The sequence below is a fragment of the Mastigoproctus giganteus genome, chromosome 4, assembly GCF_048544385.1.
Source record: "Mastigoproctus giganteus isolate SK-2022 chromosome 4, ASM4854438v1, whole genome shotgun sequence".
NCBI lineage: Eukaryota > Metazoa > Arthropoda > Arachnida > Uropygi > Thelyphonidae > Mastigoproctus > Mastigoproctus giganteus.
The window spans coordinates 64237297-64261168 of NC_143578.1; the positions used below are offsets into that span (position 1 = coordinate 64237297).

Sequence of the window (23872 nt, forward strand, 5' to 3'; positions counted from 1 at the left end):
TGCCCTCTCAGGTGATTTTTCTGAGCTAGAGGAAGAATCCCATCAGCATTGAGCATGCTCAAACCATTCAAGGCTTTGTACACCTCTATCAGATCACCCCGCTGGTGCCTAGTTTCCAGACACTGTAATTTGCAAAACTTAAGCCTTTCTTCGTAAGAGAACCCCTTTGTCCCATTCACCAATCTAGTTGCCCTTCTCTGTACTCGTTCCAGCAGCTCTACATCCTTCCTGAAATGAGGCCTCCAGGCCTGTATACAGTACTCTAGGTGTGGCCTGACCATTGCCTTATACAAGGGAATAATCACCTCCTTATCCCTGCTAGAAAAATTCCTATATATCATTGACAATACACCATGAGCTACTCTTGCAGCTCGTCTGCACTGCTCAGAGAACTTCATATCTGCCTGCACCACCGCCCCCATGTCCCTTTCATTCTCTACCACTGTCAGTGTAGTACCACAGAGTTGATACGCTGCTCTGGGGTTGCTGTTTCCCATATGTAGTACTTTACATTTGTCAATGTTAAACTTCATTTGCCACCTCGAAGCCCATCTGCTCAACCTTTCCAAATCCTGTTGCAGCAGCATAGTGTCAGTAGTGTCCTTGACAACCCTGCCAACCTTCGTATCGTCTGCAAACTTGGACATTAAGCCTGATATACCATCATCAATATCATTTATAAATACAGAAAACAATAAAGGCCCAATACTGAACCCTGAGGGACTCCACTAATAACATTAGTCCACGATGAGCAGTGTCCATTGATTACCACTCTCTGTCTTCTCCCCCTCAACCACCCCTTTATCCATAGCAGCAACTTGCCTCCAATGCCACACTGCTCCAATTTGTGCAGCTAATTTCTGTGCCACATTTAAGTTCATACCCTTTCTTTTAACTCCTCTATCACTTGATGCCATTTTAAATTGTAAGGATTGGAAAATTATTTAATAAATACAGTCACAATTCAGAAATCACAGAAACACTCTGTATACAACCTGACTGCACGACAGCTTGAGGCAGACTGAGACTAAAACAAAGTGAGTCGATAGACCTGCAGTTTAATATCCCGAGTCACTTTGCCATTCAGCTCGCAAGTCACTGCCTGCTCTTATATGTTATCTGGGAAAACAGCTATTTGAACACATTTTCAGAAAAAATAAAAAACGATTTCTGATGCGTTTGCACTATATTTATACAAAACAATTTCCTGAATTTGATTATAAAAATAAAAGTAGGTGATTATTATTAATTAAAAATTAATAATAACACTGAAGCTTTGTATAACCTAAAAAAATAATATGGTCAAAATCAATATGTACATTGCTGTATTATTATTTGTCCAGTCTGTTATATTGCGGGCCATTAAATCGAGGGTTTACTGTGTATATATACAGGGTGTAACAAAAATATTGGTACAAACGTTTAGAGGAGGTAGGTAACATCTAAAGGAATGTGAATCGCATAGGAACCCATAACTGGAAATGTCACGGGAAAGTAATAGCAGAGGCACAAGAAGCAGAAATGACACAAGACAGTAATTAGTGGCAAGTAACATCTAAAGGAATGTGAATCGCATAGGAATCCATAACCGGGAAAGTAGTAGCAGAGGCACAAGAAGCAGAAATGACACAAGACAGTAATTAGTGGCAAACATTTATGTGACATAATATTAACAATGGAGTGCGAGATGGATGCATTTCATAATGTTACAACAGATGCTCGAAGGTTCCACCATGAGACACAATGCATGCGTAACCCTGACGCAGCACAGATTAGCTTACACAGTCGAACACACCTGGAGTTTCTTTGACAGTAGCAGCAGCACAGACGAGTCTCATTATGAGATCCATTTCAGTCTTCACAGGCGATTCATACATGATAGATTTGAGGGCCCCCCACAGAAAGAAATCAAGGCTCAATAAATCAATAAATCAGGTGAGCGTGGGGGCCAGTCAACGGGTCCACCACGGCCAATCCATCGATGCCCAAAACACCTGTTCAAATGGTCACAATCACACCTTCCATAATGGGCAGGTGCCCCGTCATGTTGAATCCAAATGTTGCATCTGACATTTGCTGGAATATCGTCAAGTAACCCTGGTAGAACTTGTTCAAGAAAGATCTGATATTTAGCGGAGTTCATGCGGGATGGTAACAGGTATGGGCTGACTAAGCAGTCACCGACCATACCTGCCCACACATTTATTGCAAAGCGATATTGTGCCGCATGGGGACGCACACCGAGTGGGTTGTCTTGAGCCCACACATGAGCATTGTGCTGATTGAATAAGCCTTCCCGAGTGAAATAAGCCTCATCCGTGAACAAAACATAGGCTGGAAAATTCAAGTCTTGAACACTTTCTTGGTGAAACCACTGCGCAAAAGCCACACGTGCAGGATGATTTTGGGAGAGCAGTAACTGAACCCTTTGGAGATGAAAGGGGAGTAAGGAATCGTCGTGCCAGACACGCTGTACACTGCAACGAGACACTCCTAAGGCAGAGGCAACGGCACGTGTACTGGTAGTAGGATTATTCTGGATGGCATTCAACACACTTTCTTCCATGGCGGGAGTTCGCATCGAACATGGTCTGCCTGCACTACTCCTGTTACCTCTAAATGACCCATAATCGCACAAATTTTGATGCACACGTGCAAACAAACGGTGGTCCGGTACATGTCTGTCTGGGAAGCGTTCTCCATAAATTTGTTGAGTGGCTCAACCATTGCCCTCTGCTAATCCATACACTAGGTGCATGTCTGCCAGCTCATAGTTTGTATATCGATGCATGCTCTTCGTGCAGCAACTACTGCTCGAATGAGTAAACTAGAAATTTTCCCTCTCCTCTCGCGAACTGATGAACAGTGCCGTGTACCGACTTACGGTGACGTTTCCGGTTATGGGTTCCTATGCGATTCACATTCCTTTAGATGTTACCTACCTCCCCTAAACGTTTGTACCAATATTTTTGAGACACCCTGTATATATATATATATATATATATATGCAAGCAATAAAGTTGTTACACGGTGCTATATGTTTGTAGAGTGGCATTATCTTGGCTGTGTTTGCCTATTGTAATACTGATATCTAGTGGCAAACACTGTGTATCTTTAATTAAAATTAATTAATTTTATTTAATTTTGTATTAAATAAATATTAATTTATTTAATTGACTTTAATTAAGTCAAAACAAAAATCTTAAATTATGATTGATGATCATGTATTTAGATAACATCCAACAAGGTCATCAAAAAAGTAACAAAATCACCCTCCTGGCACTTTGCCATCCTAAGGTGATTTCCTTTTGTGAAATAAACAGATGATTATAATAATAATAATACAGCTGAATGTAGATAACATCTAACTTGGTTACTTTTTTTAAAAATTACTATACAATCAGATTATGAAAGTTGAATAATTTGAAGATTTATGGATGTGCAATTATTTTTCAGATCCTCCTAATGCTCTTGTTATTGGAATCAGTGTTACTGTGGCCGTCTTAGCCATAATTTTTATATTATCACTTATTCGGTAAGTTTTTAATATTTCTTGATATGTTAGATCATAAGAATTTTTTTTCATCACAAAAACTGCCAGTGGTGCCCACTATTGTAACAAAATTATGGAATAGGGGTCTGAGAAAGCTGAGATTTTCTTGATTTTTGAAATCCTTTTGGAATTTTTTGAATTGCCTTTAGAGTAAACCAATGTTTACAGTTTCTCTGTAAGTAACTGTTCTTAACAAAAGGACAAAAAAAAAAAAAAAAAAAAGTATTAGTAAAGGCCGCATGGTGCAAGAAAGCCTATGGCTTATGCTGCACCAGCCAAAAAAAAAAAAAAAATCCGAACAAAACAATGATAAAAACAAAAAAATAAAATAATAATAATAATTAATAAAAAAAAAAAAAAAAGGAAATTAAACCTATCATCCTATGCGCTTCCCTTACCCGAAAGTACTATCCAGATGACCTTTGAATTTCCCCAAACTGTCGGCCTGTACCACCCATTAAGGCAACTTATTCCAGTAATTTATAACTCGCTGGCTAAAATAAAACTTCCTGCAGTCCAATCTAAACATTTCCCCCCGTAACTTGAATTTATGTCCCCTAGTTCTAGCATCATATATAATCTTGAAAATTTCGTCCTCATTCATTTTACTGATGCCTCTCAGAGCCTTAAACACCTCAATCAAATCTCTTCTAAGGTGTCTAGTTTCCAAACTCTGCAACCCACATATTCAAAGTCTTTCTTCATAAGGATGCCCTTTTGTCGATCTCACCAGGCGAGTTACCCGTCTTTGCACCCTTTCAAGAAGCTCGATGTCCTTCTTCAGGTGCGGTCTCCACACTTGAACACAGTATTCCAAGTGTGGTCTAACATAAGCCTTATATAATGGGATTATCACGTCCCTATCTCTACTTGCAAGAGTTCGATAGATCATCAGTAAGACACCATGGGCCTTCCTTGCAACCTGTTTACAATGAATATTGTTCCCACATCTAGGGCAGTGCTCCCAAAACCTCTCTCAGGCTTCAAGATTCCATTTAAAAAGAGGGCAATTAGGTTAATGTCGCATCTCAAACAAAAAAAAAAAAATTATGATATTAGGGTCACCGGTAAATGATTACATCTACCTATATATTTATTGTGTCTGAGACAGGCTAACTCAGCCACGGAGTGAAAAAAGCCTGTTAAAATTCCTCGTGCTATCAATGGGATTCGAACCCGAGCCTTTTCCACCAGGTGTGGGGCGGGGTAATGATACCACTGTGCTACCCTTGCAACAGTCTAATCTCTAACGAAGTGTCTCCACTCTCTGTCTCATAGACCTTTCTATGGATACTTCCACGGGCACTGATCTAAATTGGCTTCTACAATTCCCGCTCTTTCTTTCAAAGCAATCCACATGCCGCAACCAGTTAACATCCTTTTACTGTCCAGCTTCAAACTCACAGAACAAACTTTTCTCCTTCCTCATTTATTCGTTCAATTTCCAATTTCTGGAACAACCATCCTTCTTATGTATTTCCTGAAAATTACAATCAATAGAAGTTCAAGTCAACAAGTATCTTCTTTCAACTTTTCCACCTTCAACCCTTGCACGGTATACTATAGGTTCTAAAATAAAATAAATAAATCTGTCAACTACTGCGTGCCAGGCACTCAAAATGAAGGGTCCGTAGTCACGAATGGTCGTTAGTGTAGTATCTCAAATAGAGAGCTTTATGGTAACTGAAAAAAAAATAGTTTCTAGTACCCCGGCTTGACCTAAAACTGAGGAACTAACAAAAACATTGTCTATTTGAATCTTTCCAGTTGTTGTGAATGACAATGGTGGGAGAAGCGACTCCGCCTTCTTCCTGGAGAAGCGATTAAAGTCTTAGGGGAGAAGCGACTGGCAGATGAGGGCCGTGCAAGACTCCACGCAGGCACTTCCCCACCACCACCACATCAACACTGGCCATCCTTGATGGGACAACTCCAGCTTTGAAAATTGTTAAAAAATACTTCTCGTTGCAAAATTTATAATTGACCTTTATAGAATTATTAACTATTTAGCAACCTTTTTGTCACCAAAAGGAGAGTTACTTAGTACAAAGAAGTGCACTATCAAAGTTCAATAAAAAATTGTTTTTTTTAATTTTAACACAAAAAGTAAATTATAGATTTCAAGCGGAATAGTTTTTCCTTGATAAACTATCAAGTTTATCATGGAAAAATTTAATTTTTAGCTCCATTAGCGACGGAAATAGAGAGGAGGAGGAGGGGGGGGGACAAAAATTACTCTCATTTTCCTGTCTGGCACCACCATTTTTAATTTTAAACCTACTCGTTGAGCTCTTTCCAACGGTGTATAAGAAGCTATAGGTTGTCGACAACACTTTTGTCCTCTCTCACATTCCCCCCCCCCCATTTCTCAGACAAATTTTTGTCAACAATGATCAATATGGCATTATGTTGGCCCACATGATGCACAAACCCATGCAAAATTTCAAGTCAATAGGCTGAGTGGTTCCAGGGGATACAATGCTGTGACAGATGGATGAACAGACAGACAACCGAATTACATTATAAGGATCCTTCGTTAGATTTTGGACCCTAAAAAGTACCTGTACACAACGATGGTCCTTGAGAATCGTTTGTTGTTTGGTTTTTAGGAGCATTAGCAACTAAGGCCATATTGCTCCGGGATATGCGGTGGTCATTCCCTGACCTTTCCGCATCCTCCGTATTTGGTGGTGACGGGCTCGAACCCCGGTCTAATCAAGAAGCGTGTGCTACGCACTGCTGCTCCTTCCCACCTGGCTATGGAGGCACTGATCCTTGAGAATCAAAAAATTTAGTATGGAAAACATTTATTTAACATGATATACTGTAAGATAGTAAACTAATTATAAAGAATTGTGGGAGATGTGGTTTCTTTCTTTGGCAGTTCTTTACTTTTTATTTAATTTGATTTTACTTTTGATTATTATTAGTTATATTTTGTAGTTTACAATAATATGCCTATATAAATCTAAGCAGACACCATTATATAATTTTTAGTACAAACCCCCTGGAACAGTTTTGCGAACCACCGGTTGGGAACTGCTGGCTTAAGCATTTAAGAATGCTACAATTGTAATAAATGAGTTAGAAAAATTACTTCTAGAGGGACATATATGTCTAATATTAATTTATTTTTGGTCTTGATTTCATCTCAATATCACCGTTTCAGTTTGAAATGCCTTAGTTTGATTAAAATTTTGGTGTGTGAGGGATTAAAAGGGGGGGGTGGGAGATGCCCACCTGTTTGAAAGGAGGAACAACAAGGGAACCCCCAGGAGAGGAGCCCATTCTGTTCCAGGGGTGGGAGTTAAAAGTTAGCAGTGGGGTGATCCCCCTGGGAAGGGAAAGAACCACCACCCCCAGGTGGTAGGATTAAAAGACCATAAAGAAAGGAAGCACCTGTAGGGTGCTCTGTCCCACACTCAGCAAGGGTGAAGCCCTAATGTATAGTGTCAGCAAACACTAGGCAGGTTAAAAGGAGCTATGGCATGGATCAGCATGGGGCCCATGGATGATCCACATGTCCATCAGTCTGTCCAGTGAGGGGTAGGGGGGAACACAATTTATTACATTCATTCAACTTTTTCTTACATTTTATATTTAAAATATTTTTTTTAATTAATTTTTTTCCCATGCATCCATTTCCTTTCACACACGAGGAGGGTATGCAATGGATGTGTAGTGTGATATTAAGACTAAAGTAAAGATAAATTGAAATTATATAGACAAATACTTAATCTAATTAATGACATATAATCTTGTTAGTGTAAATATAAAATAAAGACAAACATAAAAGTATAAAATGTGTGTCCTTTCACACTGTCCAGAATCGTTTACACATTTAATCAGTCATTCCCATTCACCAGTCTCTCCCTTTTACTTCAATTTCTATCACTCACAGAGTATTCACCCCTCATATTCAAAAGCATTTATTCCTACCATTCTGCCTACATTCTTGCACACAGACATCCTTTCATTTATTCAGTTTCTCTCATGTATTTCACACATTCCGTTTCTTTCTTCCAACACTATCCCCAGGCACCTCATCTTACTATCTTTATTCAGATGTGCACAGCTGGGGCTGCACATCTCACTCATTAGGAAGGTATGCAGGGTATGTTGATATTATGTGTCAATAAGACTGTAGTTAGTAAACAGAAACAGTGTTCTGCCTAAAAAATTTTGCCAGCCGTGTGGGGAAGTGTAATTCTTCGCAACATTATAAAATTCTGTTTTAAATTTTAGCCAGGTGGTCAGTTAAATTCACCAGGCAGTGCACCCATTTGATAGGTCCTGGGGAGAACACTGATAAACATGAGAAATATAAATTTATACAAATTGTGTACTCCAACATGCAGTGAATGTGTTTTCTTTCACACAGGCAGTTATTCTCACTCTCAGTCATTCCCATAACCCTCAAATATTCCCTTTTTATTCAACCAATATTCAACCAATCATTCACTCAGTTTCTCTCAATTCATACATTCATTTCTTTCTCTTTACATTGCACCCCCAGGCATCCCAACTTGCTACTACGTTTTGGCTGAGATGCCTCCCTGGCTGGGGGAACAAAGATGTAGACTTCTTCAGCTCCTATTCTTGTTATAAAAATTTATTTATTTTTTGTCACTTAATACAGCCAAGTATGGTCTGGTGATGGTTCCAGCAAGGTTCCTGAAACCTAATTGTATAGTACATTTAGTCAATAAGGCTAAATTAACTAACTTTTTAAAAACCAACATGATATAAGGGTGGTTATTTAGAGAGAAAAATTTCATGGAAAATCAAAATGTAATGTAATTTCTTGAAAATTAAAGTGTTTTTTTTTTTTTTCCATGTCTTACTTTCAATACTATTCAAAATGGAAAAAAAATTAAATACAATATATATAGATACATATATAACAAACAGGAAACTATTATTCACTTCATTTTTAAGTGCATGAAAATTCAACATCACACATTAGTGCATATAATGAAAGAAAGCAAGCTTATACAGCATCAGCCAAAAAAAAAAAAAAAAACTCCTCGCATTTCACTCATTCTCCTTTTTATCCAAAACTATATCTAGTTCTTCCTTGAATTTATTTAAGCTATCAACTTCCACAACAATAGATGGAAGTTTGTTCCAGCAATCAACTGCCCAGTGGCTAAATGCAAATTTCCACACATTTATTCTACAACTGTCTTTCCTCAGTTTGAATTTATGTCCCCTAAGGTTTGTAATCTGAGCAAGAGGAAGAATCCCATCAGCACTGAGCCTGCTCAAACCATTCAAGGCCTTATACACCTCAATCAGATCAACTCACTGGTGCCTAATCTTCATACACTGAAATTTGCAGAACTTAAGCCTTTCTTGGTAAGAGGACCCTTTGTTCTCTCCTCACCAATCTTGTTGCCCTTTTCTGTACTTCTTCTAGCAACTCTACATCCTTCCTGAAATGAGGCCTCCAAACCTGTACACAGTACTCAAGGCACGGCCTAACTATTGTCGTATACAACGGGATAATCACCTCCTTTTCCCTACTAGCAAAATTCGTGTATCACTGACAAGACCCCCATGACCTGCTCTGACAGCTTGTCTGCACTGCTCAGAAACCTTCATATCTGACTGCACAATTACCCCCAGGTTTTTTCAATGTAGTACCACACAGTTGGGACATTTCTCTGGGGTTACTGCTACCCATATGCAGTACTTTGCATTTGTCAATGTGAAACTTCAGTTGCCACTTCTCAGCCCATCTGCCCAACTTTTCTAGATCCTGTTGCAGTATCATACTGTCATTACTATCATTAACAACCCTGCCAACCTTTGTATCATCTGCAACCCCACTCAACTATCCTGGCGCCTCCGTAGCCAGGTGGGCAGGAGCAGCAGTGCATAGCACACGCTTCTTGATTAGACCGGGTTTTGAGCCAGTGACCACCAAATACGGAGGATGCGGAAAGGTCAGGGAATAACTGCCGCATATCCCCAGAGCAATATGGCCTTAGTTGCTAATGCTCCTAAAAAAACCAAATAACAATGACTCAACTATCCTTTTATTCATTGTAGTAACTTGCCCTTAATGCCATACTGCTATAGTTTGTACAGTAGTCTTCCATGTACAACAGTATCAAAAGCATTCCCAAAATCCAAGTATATGATATCAAAATTATTTTTTGCATCAAGTTCCTTTGTGACCACATCATAGTATCCAATCAGATTGGTCAGACAAAACTTCCCCTTAACAAACCAATGCTGTGTCTGAAGTATTACTGCAGTCTTGTCTAGATGATCCCTGCAATGCTTCTTTAACCAGTGACTCCATTATTTTCCCCGGAACAGAAGTTAAACTAACAGGTCTATAATTGCTCATGTCACCCTTTGATCCTCCCCCCTTTATGAATTGGGAATACATTTGCAGTCTGTGGGGACATCTCCTGAGTCCAAGGATGCTCTCTTACTTCCTTTTCTGCCTCCTTTAATATAACTGGACAGATCCCATCCACCCTAGGCACCTTTCTTATGTTTTAACTTCTACAATTTCTTCTTCACATTGCTCTCACTTATTACAAAATAATTTAGCTCCCTGTTAGAGTTTAATAAGCTGCTGTCCTCTACTTCCCTACAGAATTCCTAATGTGTGATGAATTAGCATTAGCTTTAGTAGAAGCATATGATGCAAGAAAGCAAGTTTATGCAGCATCAGCCAAAAAAAAAAAAAAAAACTCTCCCATTTCACTCTTCTGTTCATTCAAAATACCTGTCCAGCTAAGCCTTAAATTTAATTAGGCTATTAACTTCCACAACAAGGGATGGAAGTCTGTTCCACCAACCAACCACCTGCTGGCTAAAGGCAAATTTCTGCACATCTATCCTTCCTCAATTTGAATTTATGTCTTCTCAGGTGATTATTCTGAGCAAGAGGAAGAATTCCATTAGCATTGAGCATGCTCAAGCCATTCAAGGCTTTATACACCTCTATCAGATCACCTCGCCGTTGTCTAGTCTCCAGACCCTGTAATTTGCAAAACTTAAGCCTTTCTTCGTAAGAGCAACCCTTTGTTCAGTTCACTAATCTTGTTGCCCTTCTCTGTACTCGTTCCAGCAGCTCTACATCCTTCTTGAAATGAGGTCTCCAGACCTGTGCACAGTACTCAAGGTGTGGCCTGACCATTCCCTTATACAAGGGAATAATTACCTCCTTATCCCTGCTAGAAAAATTCCTATATATCATCGACAATACACCATGAGCTACTCTTGCAGCCCGTCTGCACTGCGCAGAAAACTTCATATCTGCCTGCACAATTACCCCCAGGTCCTTTTCATTCTCTACCACTGTCAGTGTAGTACCACAGAGTTAATACGTTGCTCTGGGGTTAGTTTCTCATATGTAGTACTTTACATTTGTCAATGTTAAACTTCATTTGCCACCTCTCAGCCCATCTGCTCAACCTTTCCAGATCCTGTTGCAGAAGCATACTGTCAGTAGTGTCCTTAACAACCCTGCCAACTTTTGTATTGTCTGAAAACTTGGACATTAAGCTTGATATACCATCATCAATATCATTTAAAAATACAGAAAACAACAGTGGACCCAACACTGAACCCTGAGAGACTCCACTAATAACATTAGTCCATGATGAGCAGTGTCCATTGATTACCACTCTGTCTTCTCCCCTTCAACCATCCTTTTATCCATAGCAGCAATTTGCCTCCAATGCCACACTGCTCCAATTTGTGCAACAGTCTTCCATGTGCAACAGTATCAAAACCTTTCTAAGATCCAAATATATAATATCAAAGTTATTCCCTGCATCCAGTTCTTTTGTGACTGCAGCATAGTATCCAATCAAATTGGTCAGGCAAGACTTCCTCTTAACAAAACCATGCTGTGTCCGAGCTATAACTGAAGTCTTGTCTAGATGATCCTACAGTGCTTCTTTAACCAGTGCCTCCATTAATTTTCCTGGAACAGAAGTTAAACTCACATGTCTACAATTACTTGTGTCAGCCTTTGATCCTCCTTTGTGAATTGGGGTAACATTTGCACATCTCCAGTCTATGGGTACCTCCCCTGAGTCCAAAGAAGCTCTCATAATTATAGCTAAGGGTTAGCTTACTTCCTTTGCTGCCTCCTTTAATATAACTGGCTAATAGATGCAAAATACTCGTTTAGCTTGTTAGCCACCTAAGCAGGATCATAAACAGTTTGAACCATCAATATCCAGTGGACCAATCTGTTTCATCCCTTTCCTTCTAGAGTTCACATAGGTAAAGAACTCTTTCGTTTTTCTTTGCATCCTTTGCCAAGGATTTCTTATAATCTGCCTTTGCCTGCCTAATCTCCTTTGTGACTTGGTTACAGACCAGCTTATATCTATCATAGGCTTCCATGTCACCCATTAATTTATATGTATCCCATGCATTTTTCTTCTCTGCCACATGTCTCATTAGTTCATCTGACATCCATTTAGGCCTAAACCTTGAACAATATTTCTTAGTTGGTATGTAAAGCCTAGTAGCTTCCAAGATAAATTCTTTGAATGCTTTCCATTTTGAATTTGCTGTTGGTAACATCATCAGTTGGTCCCACTGTATAGAATTTAAATACTGTCTCAGACCATCGTAGTCGCCTTTACGAAAGCAAAAACCATCACAGGTAAATCCCACTTCAGCACACTGTGATCACTGCCACATGGTGGTTCCTTATACTTGTTTAGTTTGTTAGCTATCTGAGCAGGATCATCAACAGTTGAACCATCGATATCAAGTGGACCAATCTGATTCATCTGATATATAAGCAAAGAAGTCTTTGCTGTTATTCTTTGCCAAAGTTTTCTTGTAATCTGCCTTTGCTTGCCTAATCTCCTTTGTTATTTGATTGCAGACTAGCTTATATTCCTACATAGGTTTCTGTGTTGCCTGATAATTTATATGAATCCCGTGTATTTTTCTTCTTTGCCATCCATTTAGGCCTAAACTTTGAACAGTATTTCTTTGTTGGTATGAAAAGCCTAGTAGCTTCCAAGATTAATTTCCTTGAATGCTTCCCATTTAGAATTTGCTGTTGGTAACATCATCAATTTGTTTTACTGTATAGAATTTAAAAACTGCCTGAGACCACTGTATGTCACCTTTATGAAAGCAAAAACCTTCCAGGTGGGCAGGAGCTGCAATGTGTAGCACATGCTTCTTGATGAGACAGGGTTCAAGCCCGTGCCCACCAAATACGGAGGATGTGGAAAGGTCAGGGAATGACCACCGCATATCTCCATAGCAATATTGCCTTAGTTGCTAATGTTCCTAAAAACTAAATAACGAACGCAAAAACCTTCCCTTTACCCTTGATGGTAGTGACATCAGGTTGTAAAGGAAAAGGGAGGAAATATGTGTGCATAAGTAATGTCAGATTATGTTATATACAATGTTTTTCAATTAAAATGCATCAAGGGCCCTCTTATTGTTGTATTTAGGCTGAACTTTTAGAATTTTATGTTAAATTGGACAGAGTAATATGACAAAATGCATTATTCCCATTTAGATTTTATTTCTAAACTCAAATTTTGCCTAATCAGCTGCTTTTTTTCCTTCTCAGTGAGAAACAGAGTCCCCCATTCTCAGTTTTGTCTATAAATGCCATTTTGAACTTGTGAAACAAACTAAGTGCTAATACTTATTTCAATTTTAACCCAAATACAATAAAAAAAAAGGTCCAGACAACAAATAAATTACCGAAGCCTAAAAACAAGTGAGATCCCAGTTCCTTTTAACTAAAACATGCTCTGTATGCATATGTATGAATATCATTTTAATGAAAATATCCCTATAACAAGAATATTTCCAGGTTATGGACAACTTCAAATGTTTTGTAAGTCTCATCTGAACAAACTGGTTCTGAAAAAAAAAAAAAAATCTGCTTACATATTTTTAGCTTTTTTTTTTTTTTTTTGTTGAAGTAAAACAGTATTTTGTTAATTAAGATTTATAAACTTTCAAACAAAAGTAAATAAGAGAAACCATTAATAATAAAAGAATGTTTTCATGGTATTCATTAAAATTCACCTGGTCATTCATCCTCCAAATTGAAACACAGATGCCACAACTTTTGATTTTATTTCTTGAACACTAGAGCTACTGACACCTTGTCTGTCATATTCAAGTGCTTTTTTTATCTTATGTTAATTGAACACCATATTTATTTACAAAATGCAGAACAAAAATAATCATGATAAAAAGAATATTTTAACCTTGAATTTCGTTGGCAAGAAAATTTTAATGAACTGTCAAAATTTGAATGATGAGCATTTGAATGTTAGAATGCCACAAAAAAAGTAGGTAGCTGATATTACCAATCAATTCTTAATTTTGCAACAGGACTGGATAATATGAACAAACAGATATCTTTAGGAACATCAATCTTGATATATAAAAGAAATTTTTCCCAACTAGGAAAATTTAGACAACTCTCAGTTGCATTTCACAGATGACATGATTGCTCATGCAGCATCTGCTAAACAACAAACAGAAAAATTCGATTTCTCATAATTCATAATAAATCAAAACACAAATATAAAATACTGTGTGTGAATTGGTAGGGCAAGATACTTTAGTATTTCATTTTATGCCCAAATTTAGAAAAATCTTAAAAGTGTTACCTTCCACATGCCATACTAGCATTGAAGGGGTAATCAAAAACAAGTCATTCAAAGTAAATAAACTGGTTTCCTGTTTTAGATATATAAAATCAGTGATGACTAAAAATCATAGATCATTCACAAAACAAAACCCCATCTTTTCCAGTTCTGACTCTCCTTTCTTTAGTCTCATTCCTCAAAGGCCAACTGATCATGCAAATTTCAAGCAAAAGATCTACACATTCAGATTTCTCTACATTATAATGTTACGTTTTTAATGCTTCTGATCTTCATACATTTCATGTCTATTTTGTGTGACTTATACTACTTTTGGATATACGTGCTACCAGTGAGATGTGGATGTTTTAATTTACTAAATATATATACCATTCAATTGTAGAAGCATGAAGAAAGATGAGGCAGCACTAAGTTTTGAGATAAAAATGTAATATCCTTTTTTGTTCCAAATATCAGAGTACAAAACACCCATTGAGTGAAAGAGAATATGTCCATGTCTAACTATAAAGAGAGTGGTAAGAAAGTTAGGTAGACACATGGATGGGCAAAACATTAGAAATTTAATTTTTCATGAAATTTACTTGCTAAAATAAGCTTTCTGATTTTTTTAATTTGGCTAACTTCAGAAAATAATAGAAAAAAAGGTTGGGCAGACTAACACTTGATAATTATATGCATATGTGGGTTAAAAATAAATGTATAGGTTAAGGAAATATTTATTATTAAAATATTTTTGAAATATGTAATTAAAATAACATGTTAGTATTATTTATAGGTGTATGCAGAAGATGTTTCATCGCAAACCCCCGCAAACTCTGCATACAGAAGTCCATGTGATGACTGGAAGAGAAGATAACTATCAGCAAAATATCCCTCATTCTCCAACAGCTCCGCCACTATCTTCCATAGAAAGCCCACCATCCTATGACGAGGCTGTCAAAGGTTATCAAGTTAGTAATTAAACATTTGATATTATTATTTTGGAGGCCTCTGAATACTTATTTTCACAAATTCCATAAGTTACTACAGGATTTCTTTTAATTTGTTAAAGTGAAAAGCTTAGACATTTCAAAATCATTGTGAGCATTATTCACAATATAAAATGTTATAAAGTGACTTCTGTGCAAGCTTTTTTTTTTTTTGCCTTTTTATGTGCAGTTCATGGCTATATATACATATATACACAAAAACAGTGCACCACTTGTTCAAATACTGTGTCCTCCTCTTAGTAAACTTCATAGCTCTAAAGTGTACTTGAATAAAAAGCTCCTAACATCACTTTTAATTCTGACAGCCTCTCTGTAGCATCCTATAGAGAGGCTATTAGCAACAGCAGTTCAAATAGCCAATTTGTTCTTTTTAGGCTAACAGAAGCATTCTAATCTGAAAAATCATACTTAAGAGCTTTACATTTGCAAACTATTTGTTACCTCACTGTTTGGAAGTGTAGAAACATTTCAAGAAGAATGTATTTGCCATTCTCCAAGCATGCACTCTTTCATTATTTTATGACACAATAAAAACAGTTTTCTCCACTGAGATTTTTAAATCCTTCTTTTGAAAGGGAGGATTAAAAATATAGTGGTCTGCTAGCTGTCAGTAATTGAATCTGACTACGAAGCTGGATCAGAACTATAATGATTACTACAGCTTCCTTCATCTTGTTTAACAGATTGTAGTAAATCATTTTTGGAATTTTCAGATTCTATATCTGTATTCATGTGAAATTGATGAAGTAGCCCAAATAGCAGTAGATACAGGACTCTCCATGTTGTTGTCATTAACTATGAAGGTTATTCAGAAATTGATTCAAACTGTTTTCTCCCATTGCTGTAATTCTTTTGCTTTTCGTTTTCTTTTAGTAGCTCCACAATTCAAACTTAGCATTAGTAATTTGATGCTATATAAGCTTGCAAAAAAGCAAGCTTAGATAGCATCAGAAAAAAAAAACAAAAAAACTTCTCATTTCACCCACCCACTCGCTGCAAATGTTTGTCTAGTTCTGCCTTGAATCTATTTAAGCTATCAACTTCTATGATAGATGGAAGTTTGTTCTAGCAACCAACCACCTGCTGGCTAAAGGCTCACACATCTATCCTACAACTGTCTTTCTTCAATTTGAATTTATGCCCACTCAGGCGATTATTCTGAACAAGAGGAAGAATCCCATCAGCATTTGAGCATGGGATTCTTCCCATGCTCAAACCTTTATACACCTCAATCAGATCACCTCGCAGGTGCCTAGTCTGCAGACACTATAATTTTCAAAACTTAAACCTTTCTTCGTAAGAGCAACCCTTTGTTCCGTTCACTAATCTTGTTGCCCTTCTCGTTCCAGCAGCTCTACATCCTTCTTAAAATGAGGCCGCCAGACCTGTATACTGTGCTCAAGATTTGGCCTGACCATTGCCTTGTACAAGGGGATAATCACCTCCTTATCCCTGCTAGAAAAACACTTGTATATCATTGACAAGACACCATGAGCTACTCTTGCAGACCATCTGCACTGCTCAGAAAACTTCATATGCATGCACTATTACCCCAGGTCCTTTTTATTCTCTACCACTGTCAGTGTAGTGCCACACAGTTGATACGTTACTCGGGTTACTGTCTCCCATATGCATTACGTTACATTTGTCGATGTTGAACTTCAGTTGCCACCTCTCAGCACATCTGCTCAACTTTTCTAGATCCTGTCGCAGCAGCGTACTGTCACTAACAACCCTGCCGACCTTCGTATTGCAAACTTGGACATTTAGCCTGATATATCATTAATAAATACAGAAAACAACAATGGACCCAACACTGAACCCTGGGGGACTCCACTAATAACATTAGTCCACGAAGAGCAATGTCCATTGATTACCACTCTGTCTTCTCCTACTCAAACTTAGATGTCTTATCGCAGTATCACATAGGACTGATCACAAAAACTACGACTAATAGTTTTATTTGGTGTGGTGATATATAATTTTCTCTAAACAATTTTTATTTTTTATTAATTTGTTCCATTAGGGAGGGATTGTGGCATAAAGGGACCATTGCAATAGATAGTAATTTAATTTAAACATAACAGTCAATATATATGCTTACTGATTGGAGTCTGCCAAACTAATGACTGAATGTGAGAATCTAAAGCGGCAGCTAGGCAGACACTTTATATTTTTTAGTAGAGAAAATTGGCCCATTCTGTAAAATAAAATTATTTGGATTTTTTACTATTCAGAATTTTTATATTTTCCCATGTTTCTGCACACCTAGGAAGACATCTTCAATTTGAGACCAAATCAGTTAGGCCTATCGTATATAATGGCTACAGTTAGTTGTACCCATTGTGAAAATTTCACAATTGGTAGCAGAGTTTTTCTTTAACTTCTCTGACTGGTCATTCAACACGACCAGTCAGAGAAGCATTTTGACTGTGACATACTTCTAAATCCTTAAACTACCTACCTTAAATAACCTCAAAACAAAAAACAAATAAACTCGAAGTTGATAATGATAAAATGATGAGTTCTGAATGTATCTAATGGCAATGAGTGTATGAGCTCGCGTGCGCAACATGGGGACATATAGTGAGCTGTGATGGAATCCTAACAATTAGTTCTTTCTTTTAACAGTGGTAGTAGATAATTTTGCAATTGGTAGCAGATTTTTATTATTTTTTTAATTTTTTGTCAGAACAAAGGACACGATTGTGTGAACATGCAAATTGTTAATCAGAAAAAAATGTCTTATTAACTTAGACAACTGCTTGTTTAACAGTTAAAATCTCCCTGTGACTCCCTCTATGAAGTGAATGTTGAACTATTCTCGTTTGTAGTATAAATCTGTTCAGAATTTTTAAATTTTAACAACTTTGTGCACACCTAGAAGAAATATCTTAAATTTGAGACCACTTCCAGCCCAATCAGTTAAGTCTGTCGTCGTTCACACTGACAGAGTAAAGAAAATGGGTTCCATATTAAATATATAGATAGTGGCAGTCCCCCTGATTTAATTGTAGTAATTTTGACTTTAAATATAATAGTACTATCACTTTGAAATTAGTATTAATGAAAATCCTTTTTTAATTTTTTTCCCCAGCTTAATAATGTGCAAAACTAATTTTTTATACTAATAATTGGTAAGACACTAATAACGGGGGAATTAAAAATATGTAAAAGTGTGATTATAGAATTTAATATAGGTTAAAATTAAATCCTAAAAAACGGCATGACCATGGCAATATGGGTGTAATGTTTCTGTGGCTAGAAAACATTGTTTATATGGTATTTTAAAAATCTTATGGGTACACTGTTATGTTTAATAATAAAATTATATTATTATTGAACAGTTTTTCATTAGTTGTTTTATAGCTGATATAATTAATATTGTTACCAATTTTGCCGATGTTTTAATAAGATTTTTTTTTTTTTTTTTTGTAAACCCCAAACACGACAGGTATTAGAACCTATAGTGCTTAGTACCGTGCTTGGGTTGGAGGTTGAGAAGATGAAAGAATGTATTTGTTGACATTGGACTTGAACTTCTGTAGACTGTAATTTTCACAAAATACGTATAAAGGAAGGTTGTTCCAGAAAATGGCAGTTGAATGAATAAACGAGGAAGATGAAAAGTTGGACAGTAAATGGATGTTGGCTGCATGTGTTCGAACTGTTTTGAAAGAGAGAGTGGGAACTATAGAAGCCAATTCAGAAGAACAGTGCCCATGGAAGTATCTGTAGAAGAGGCATGCAGCAGAAACACTACGTCTATGAGACAGCGAGTGGAGAGACTCTGTTAGAGATGAATCATTAATTAAACTAACTGCCCTCTTCTGAATGGAATCAAGAAGCCTGAGAGAGGTTTTAGGGGCACCACCCCAGATGTTGGAACAATATTCTATGGTAGGGCAGATTTGCAATTTATACAGAGTGAGCAGCTGTTTGGAAGAAAAGTAACGCCAAGAGCAAAAGAGAAAACCAAGTTTTTTAGATGCAGAGGAAGCAATATTTGTAATGTGCTTGTGCCAAGAGAGATTAGAAGTCAGGGTAATCCCCAAAAGAGATATATAATTTTGCCTAGAGTGAGCAGCTGTTTGGAAGAAAAGTAACGCCAAGAGCAAAAGAGAAAACCAAGTTTTTTAGATGCAGAGGAAGCAATATTTGTAATGTGCTTGTGCCAAGAGAGATTAGAAGTCAGGGTAATCCCCAAAAGAGATATATAATTTTGCCTAGAAATCGGAGTGCCACCAAAGATAAGAATAGGAGCAGAAGAATCCTTTTTACGAGATAGTAGTAGTGCCATGTGATGCAAGAAAGCAAGTGTATGAGCTTATGCAGCATCAGCAAAAAAAAAAAAAAAAAAAATCACACCATTTCCTCCAAATACCTGTCCAGTTCCTCCTTAAATTTATTTAACCTATCAACTTCCACAACGACAGATGGAAGTTTGTTCCAGCAATTAACCACCCACTGGCTAAAGACAAATTTCTTTTCTTAATTTGAATTTATGCCCCCTTAGGTTCGTAATCTGAACAAGTGGAAGGATCCCATCAGAATTCAGGGTGCTCAACCCATTCAAGATATAAGACAAGACTGAGTTTTAGAAGGGTTGAAATCAACTAAGTTGTCTTTGCCCCACTGGAGAATTACCTGAAAATCGACATTTAAGGAATTGGTAGCAGATTTTCAAGAAGTTGAAGCTGATTGAGCAGGGCAAGATTTCTCAAAATGGAAAGCAATGTGCTATCACTATGGATAGGATTTCCAGTCAATGGAAGAAGGTCAATAATATACAAGAGGAAAAGAGTGGGGAAAAGAACTGAGCCTTTGGGGACACCAGCATTAGTGGAGAAGTTAGAAGACAGAGAGCACATCTACCATCACTCTCAGTGAGTGATCAAAGAGAAAACTGGATAACCAATTACAAAAAGCAGTTGGCAAACCATAAGATGGAAGCTTGTTTAGCAGACCTTTATGCCAAACACGATCGAAAGCCTTTGAGATGTCAAGAGCAACTACTTGTGTTTCACCGAACATTTCCATTGAAGTAGTCCATAAACGGGTAGCATAAGCCAGAATATCACCAGTGGATCGACACTGATGGAATCCATACTGGCGATCGTTGATCAGATGGAAGGTTTCTAGGTAGTTTAAAAGTTGGCGGTTAATTGATTTCTCCATTACTTTAGAATGTTTGTTTGTTTGTTATTTGGTTTTTAGGAGCATTAGCAACTATGGCCATATTGCTCCAGGATATGCGGTCGTCATTCCCTGACCTTTCCGCATCCTCCGTATTTGGTGGTGACGGGCTCGAACCCCGGTCTAATCAAGAAGCGTGTGCTACGCACTGCTGCTCCTTCCCACCTGGCTACGGAGGTGCCTATTACTTTAGAAAGAGTAGAAGTAATTGCAATGGGATGATAATTGGATGGGAGGGATTTGTTAATCTTTTTAGGAACTGGCTGGATATGAGCAAATTTGCAAGCTGAAGGAAAAACACCTTTGGAATAAGAAAGTGAGAAAAGGCAGCAAAAACAGGAATAAGTTCAGGAGCACAGGTTTTGAGAACAAGTGGAGAAATACTATCAGAACCTTTAGCTTTCTTAGCATCAAGATTTATCAAAATCCTTCTGACATCCTTTTGACAGAGGACCACAGAGGGCATTGAATGGAGCATGTTGGGAATGGTGGGAGGTGTTTTACTAAGATCATTAATACACGAGCTGGAAGAAAAATGGGATGCTAGCAGGTCAGCTTTATCCTTGGCTGAAGTGACAACAGAACCATCTGGTTTGGACAGAGGTGGGAGCAGAGATGGGCAAAAGTTGCGGCCAATAGCTTTGGCAAGAGACCAGAATGCTCGGCTACCATTAGGGCAAGAAGCAAGTTTTCTACTCTTAGCCTGTTCAAACTCTAGTTTGGACTGATTAATAACTGCTTTACAATTGTTGCGAGCTTTGGTGTAGGCAGAAAATGAAACTGAAGAATTCGAAACAAGCCAATTACGATATGCAACATTCTTCTCACATTTATTGGAAAACCAAGGTTTAGATAAAGGACGAGGTTTTAAAGTGGAGTGTGGGATAAAGGATTCCATTCCTGTAAGAGTAATTTCACTGACACAATCTGAGCAAACATTGACATCAGAAGTTTTGAAACAGTAATCCGACCAAGAAAAACAAGAAAAGACGTTTCGCTGGTCATCCCATTTTGCATTCTTGTAATGCCAAACATGAGGTTGGGAATAACCAATGAGATAAAGGTTTCATTGGAGAAGAGACAATCACCAAGTTGTGATCTGAAGTGCCTAATGGACCTCTCACTTCGACCGTGTACTTAGAAAGGTTGTTTGTGAGAAAAAGATCAAGTGTATTGGCTGTATGATTAGGATTGTCCGGTATTCTTGTAGGTAAATGAACAATCTGTGCTAGGTCATTAGTAATTGCAAAAGCCTCAGCATCTCAACCTGCTGGGTCGGTGTGACTAGAAAACGGAAGACAGCTGGAGTTGTGAACATTAAAATCACCAAGGAAAATTACCTCACTGTTAGGAAAGTTGGACTGGAGAAAGTCAAGTTGCAAGAGAGGAAGTCAAAGAGCTCCAAGTGATTAGTGGAGTTGGGAGAACGGTAGAGACAACAGATGAATTTCACACAATGACGTAGAGAGATTTTAAGCCAGAGAAGATCAAAGAGAGGAGATTCCAAATTGCCAAGTTTCTGACAGGGAATATCAGAACGGACATATGCACAAGTACCACCTTTGAGGTGAAAAGAATCATACAGCGAATAATTTGGGCATCAGGAGATTAGAATTGAGACCACGTATATTTGTGAAATGAATTAGGAAGTGCTTGGGAGGTTTAGATCTTTTCGCAGATAAGCTTGCTCTATTAGTTTGACAATTCGTGGTGTATTTAATAGTAAGAAAAAGTGGGTGGGACATGCTGTATGAAGTAATGAAATTTTTGGATATGGCGTACACGTGGTAAGAAAATATCCAGATCCTTGACATAACGTGGCCTCGACAATGCTCCCCGCATACACACTATTCAAACTCCCCCTCCAGTCACTATCTGGCAGAGTAGAAGTAGCAAGATTATACTCTAGCTGATCCGGAAGCCTCCTAGAGAGTTACCAATAGGTTCAGTCTGGTGTACTAACTAGCGGCCAGCCTGCGAACCGTTTTAGAGCTGTACCCTCGAAATGTAAGGAATATTGGATCTCTCCACGATGTTCATCATAACCTCAAAAGTCATCAATCATACTGCATGATGGAAGAGATAGGGAAGGGTTGACTGGAACGTAACTCTAGAGACTAAACATGGGTTCCACCACTTCAAGCCTCCAATAAGCAAAGTGGTGGTATTTCACCGGTTGATGAGGGTCATCTACCACCTACTACTGCCACCTACCATCTACCACCTACCACCGCCTGGTAACATAGAGGGGCGGCGTTCCTCCATGTGGTGTGGGCGCCACACCTCAACCCCTGCTTACGTTGGTTCACACCTGGGTGGTCACCCACCATGTACTTGTGCATGGAGGTTATACCCAGGATTATGAACAGTTCCACTACCGTGAAGGTGCAAGCAGAGGATTTGGCTGTCACAGACTGTCCGGACTTCGCCAAAATTGGGTCCACTTGACTTTGAGTGTCACCCGAATATCAGTTCCATCTGCATTTTAGACTCCCAGGTAGCAAGTACAGCTTGTCTGGCATATTTGAGAATGTCTGTGACAACATCAAGGAACTACTCACTGCCAGAGTTTATTTCACCTCTGACATTCCCCTTCCTGAATAACTCATGTGTGAATGTAGATCCAAAATACTCATTTAGTTTGTTAGCCACCTGAGCAGGATCCTCAACTGTTGAACCATCAATATCCAATGGACCAATCTGATTCATCCCTTTCCTTCTAGAGTTTACATAGGTAAAGAACTCTTTTGTGTTTTTCTATGCATCTTTTGCCAAGAATTTCTCATAATCTGCCTAATCTCCTTTGTGACTTGGTTACAGATTATATCTTATATCTATCATATATCTATGATAGATATAAGATATAATCTGTAAGCTTATATCTATCATAGGCTTCCATTTCATCCATTAATTTGTATGTATCCCATGCATTTTTCTTCTCTGCCATATGTCTCATTAGTTCATCTGACATCGATTTAGGCCTAAACCTTGAACAATATTTCTTAGTTGGTATGTAAAGCCTAGTTTGTTTGTTATTTAGGAGCATTAGCAACTAAGGCCATATTGCTCCGGGATATGCGGTGGTTTCTCTGACCTTTCCGCATCCTCTGTATTTGGTGGCGACGGGCTCGAACCCCGGTCTAATCAAGAAGCGTGTGTGCTACGCACTGCTGCTCCTTCCCACCTGGCTACGGAGGCGCCTGTAAAGCCTAGTAGCTTCCAAGATAAGTTCTTTGAATGCTTCCCATTTTGAACTTGCTGTTGGTAACATCTTCAGTTGATCCCACCATATAGAATTAAAATAGTGTCTCACACCGTCGTCGTCGCCTTTACGAAAGCAAAAACCCTTCCCTTTACCCCTGATGGTAGTTACTTCTTTGAGTAAATCCCACTTCAGCACACTGTGATCACTGCCACCTAGTGGTTCCGTTATCTGCAGATTCTTAATGCATGAAGTATCACTACTGATAATCAGATCAAGAGTATTACTCCCTCTA

The 23872-nt window shown here is 38.1% G+C and overlaps 1 protein-coding gene across 1 annotated transcript in view; it reads left to right on the plus strand.

Annotated features, from left to right (window-relative positions):
* Nucleotides 1–23872, plus strand: part of LOC150086796 (uncharacterized) — a 108119-nt gene that overhangs the window by 70578 nt on the left and 13669 nt on the right. Inside the window, exons 5-6 of the mRNA XM_090371582.1 lie at nt 3457–3535; nt 14966–15140. Of these exons, the coding sequence (XP_090227708.1) occupies nt 3457–3535; nt 14966–15140 (254 nt within the window). The remainder of the gene's footprint in view (nt 1–3456; nt 3536–14965; nt 15141–23872) is intronic.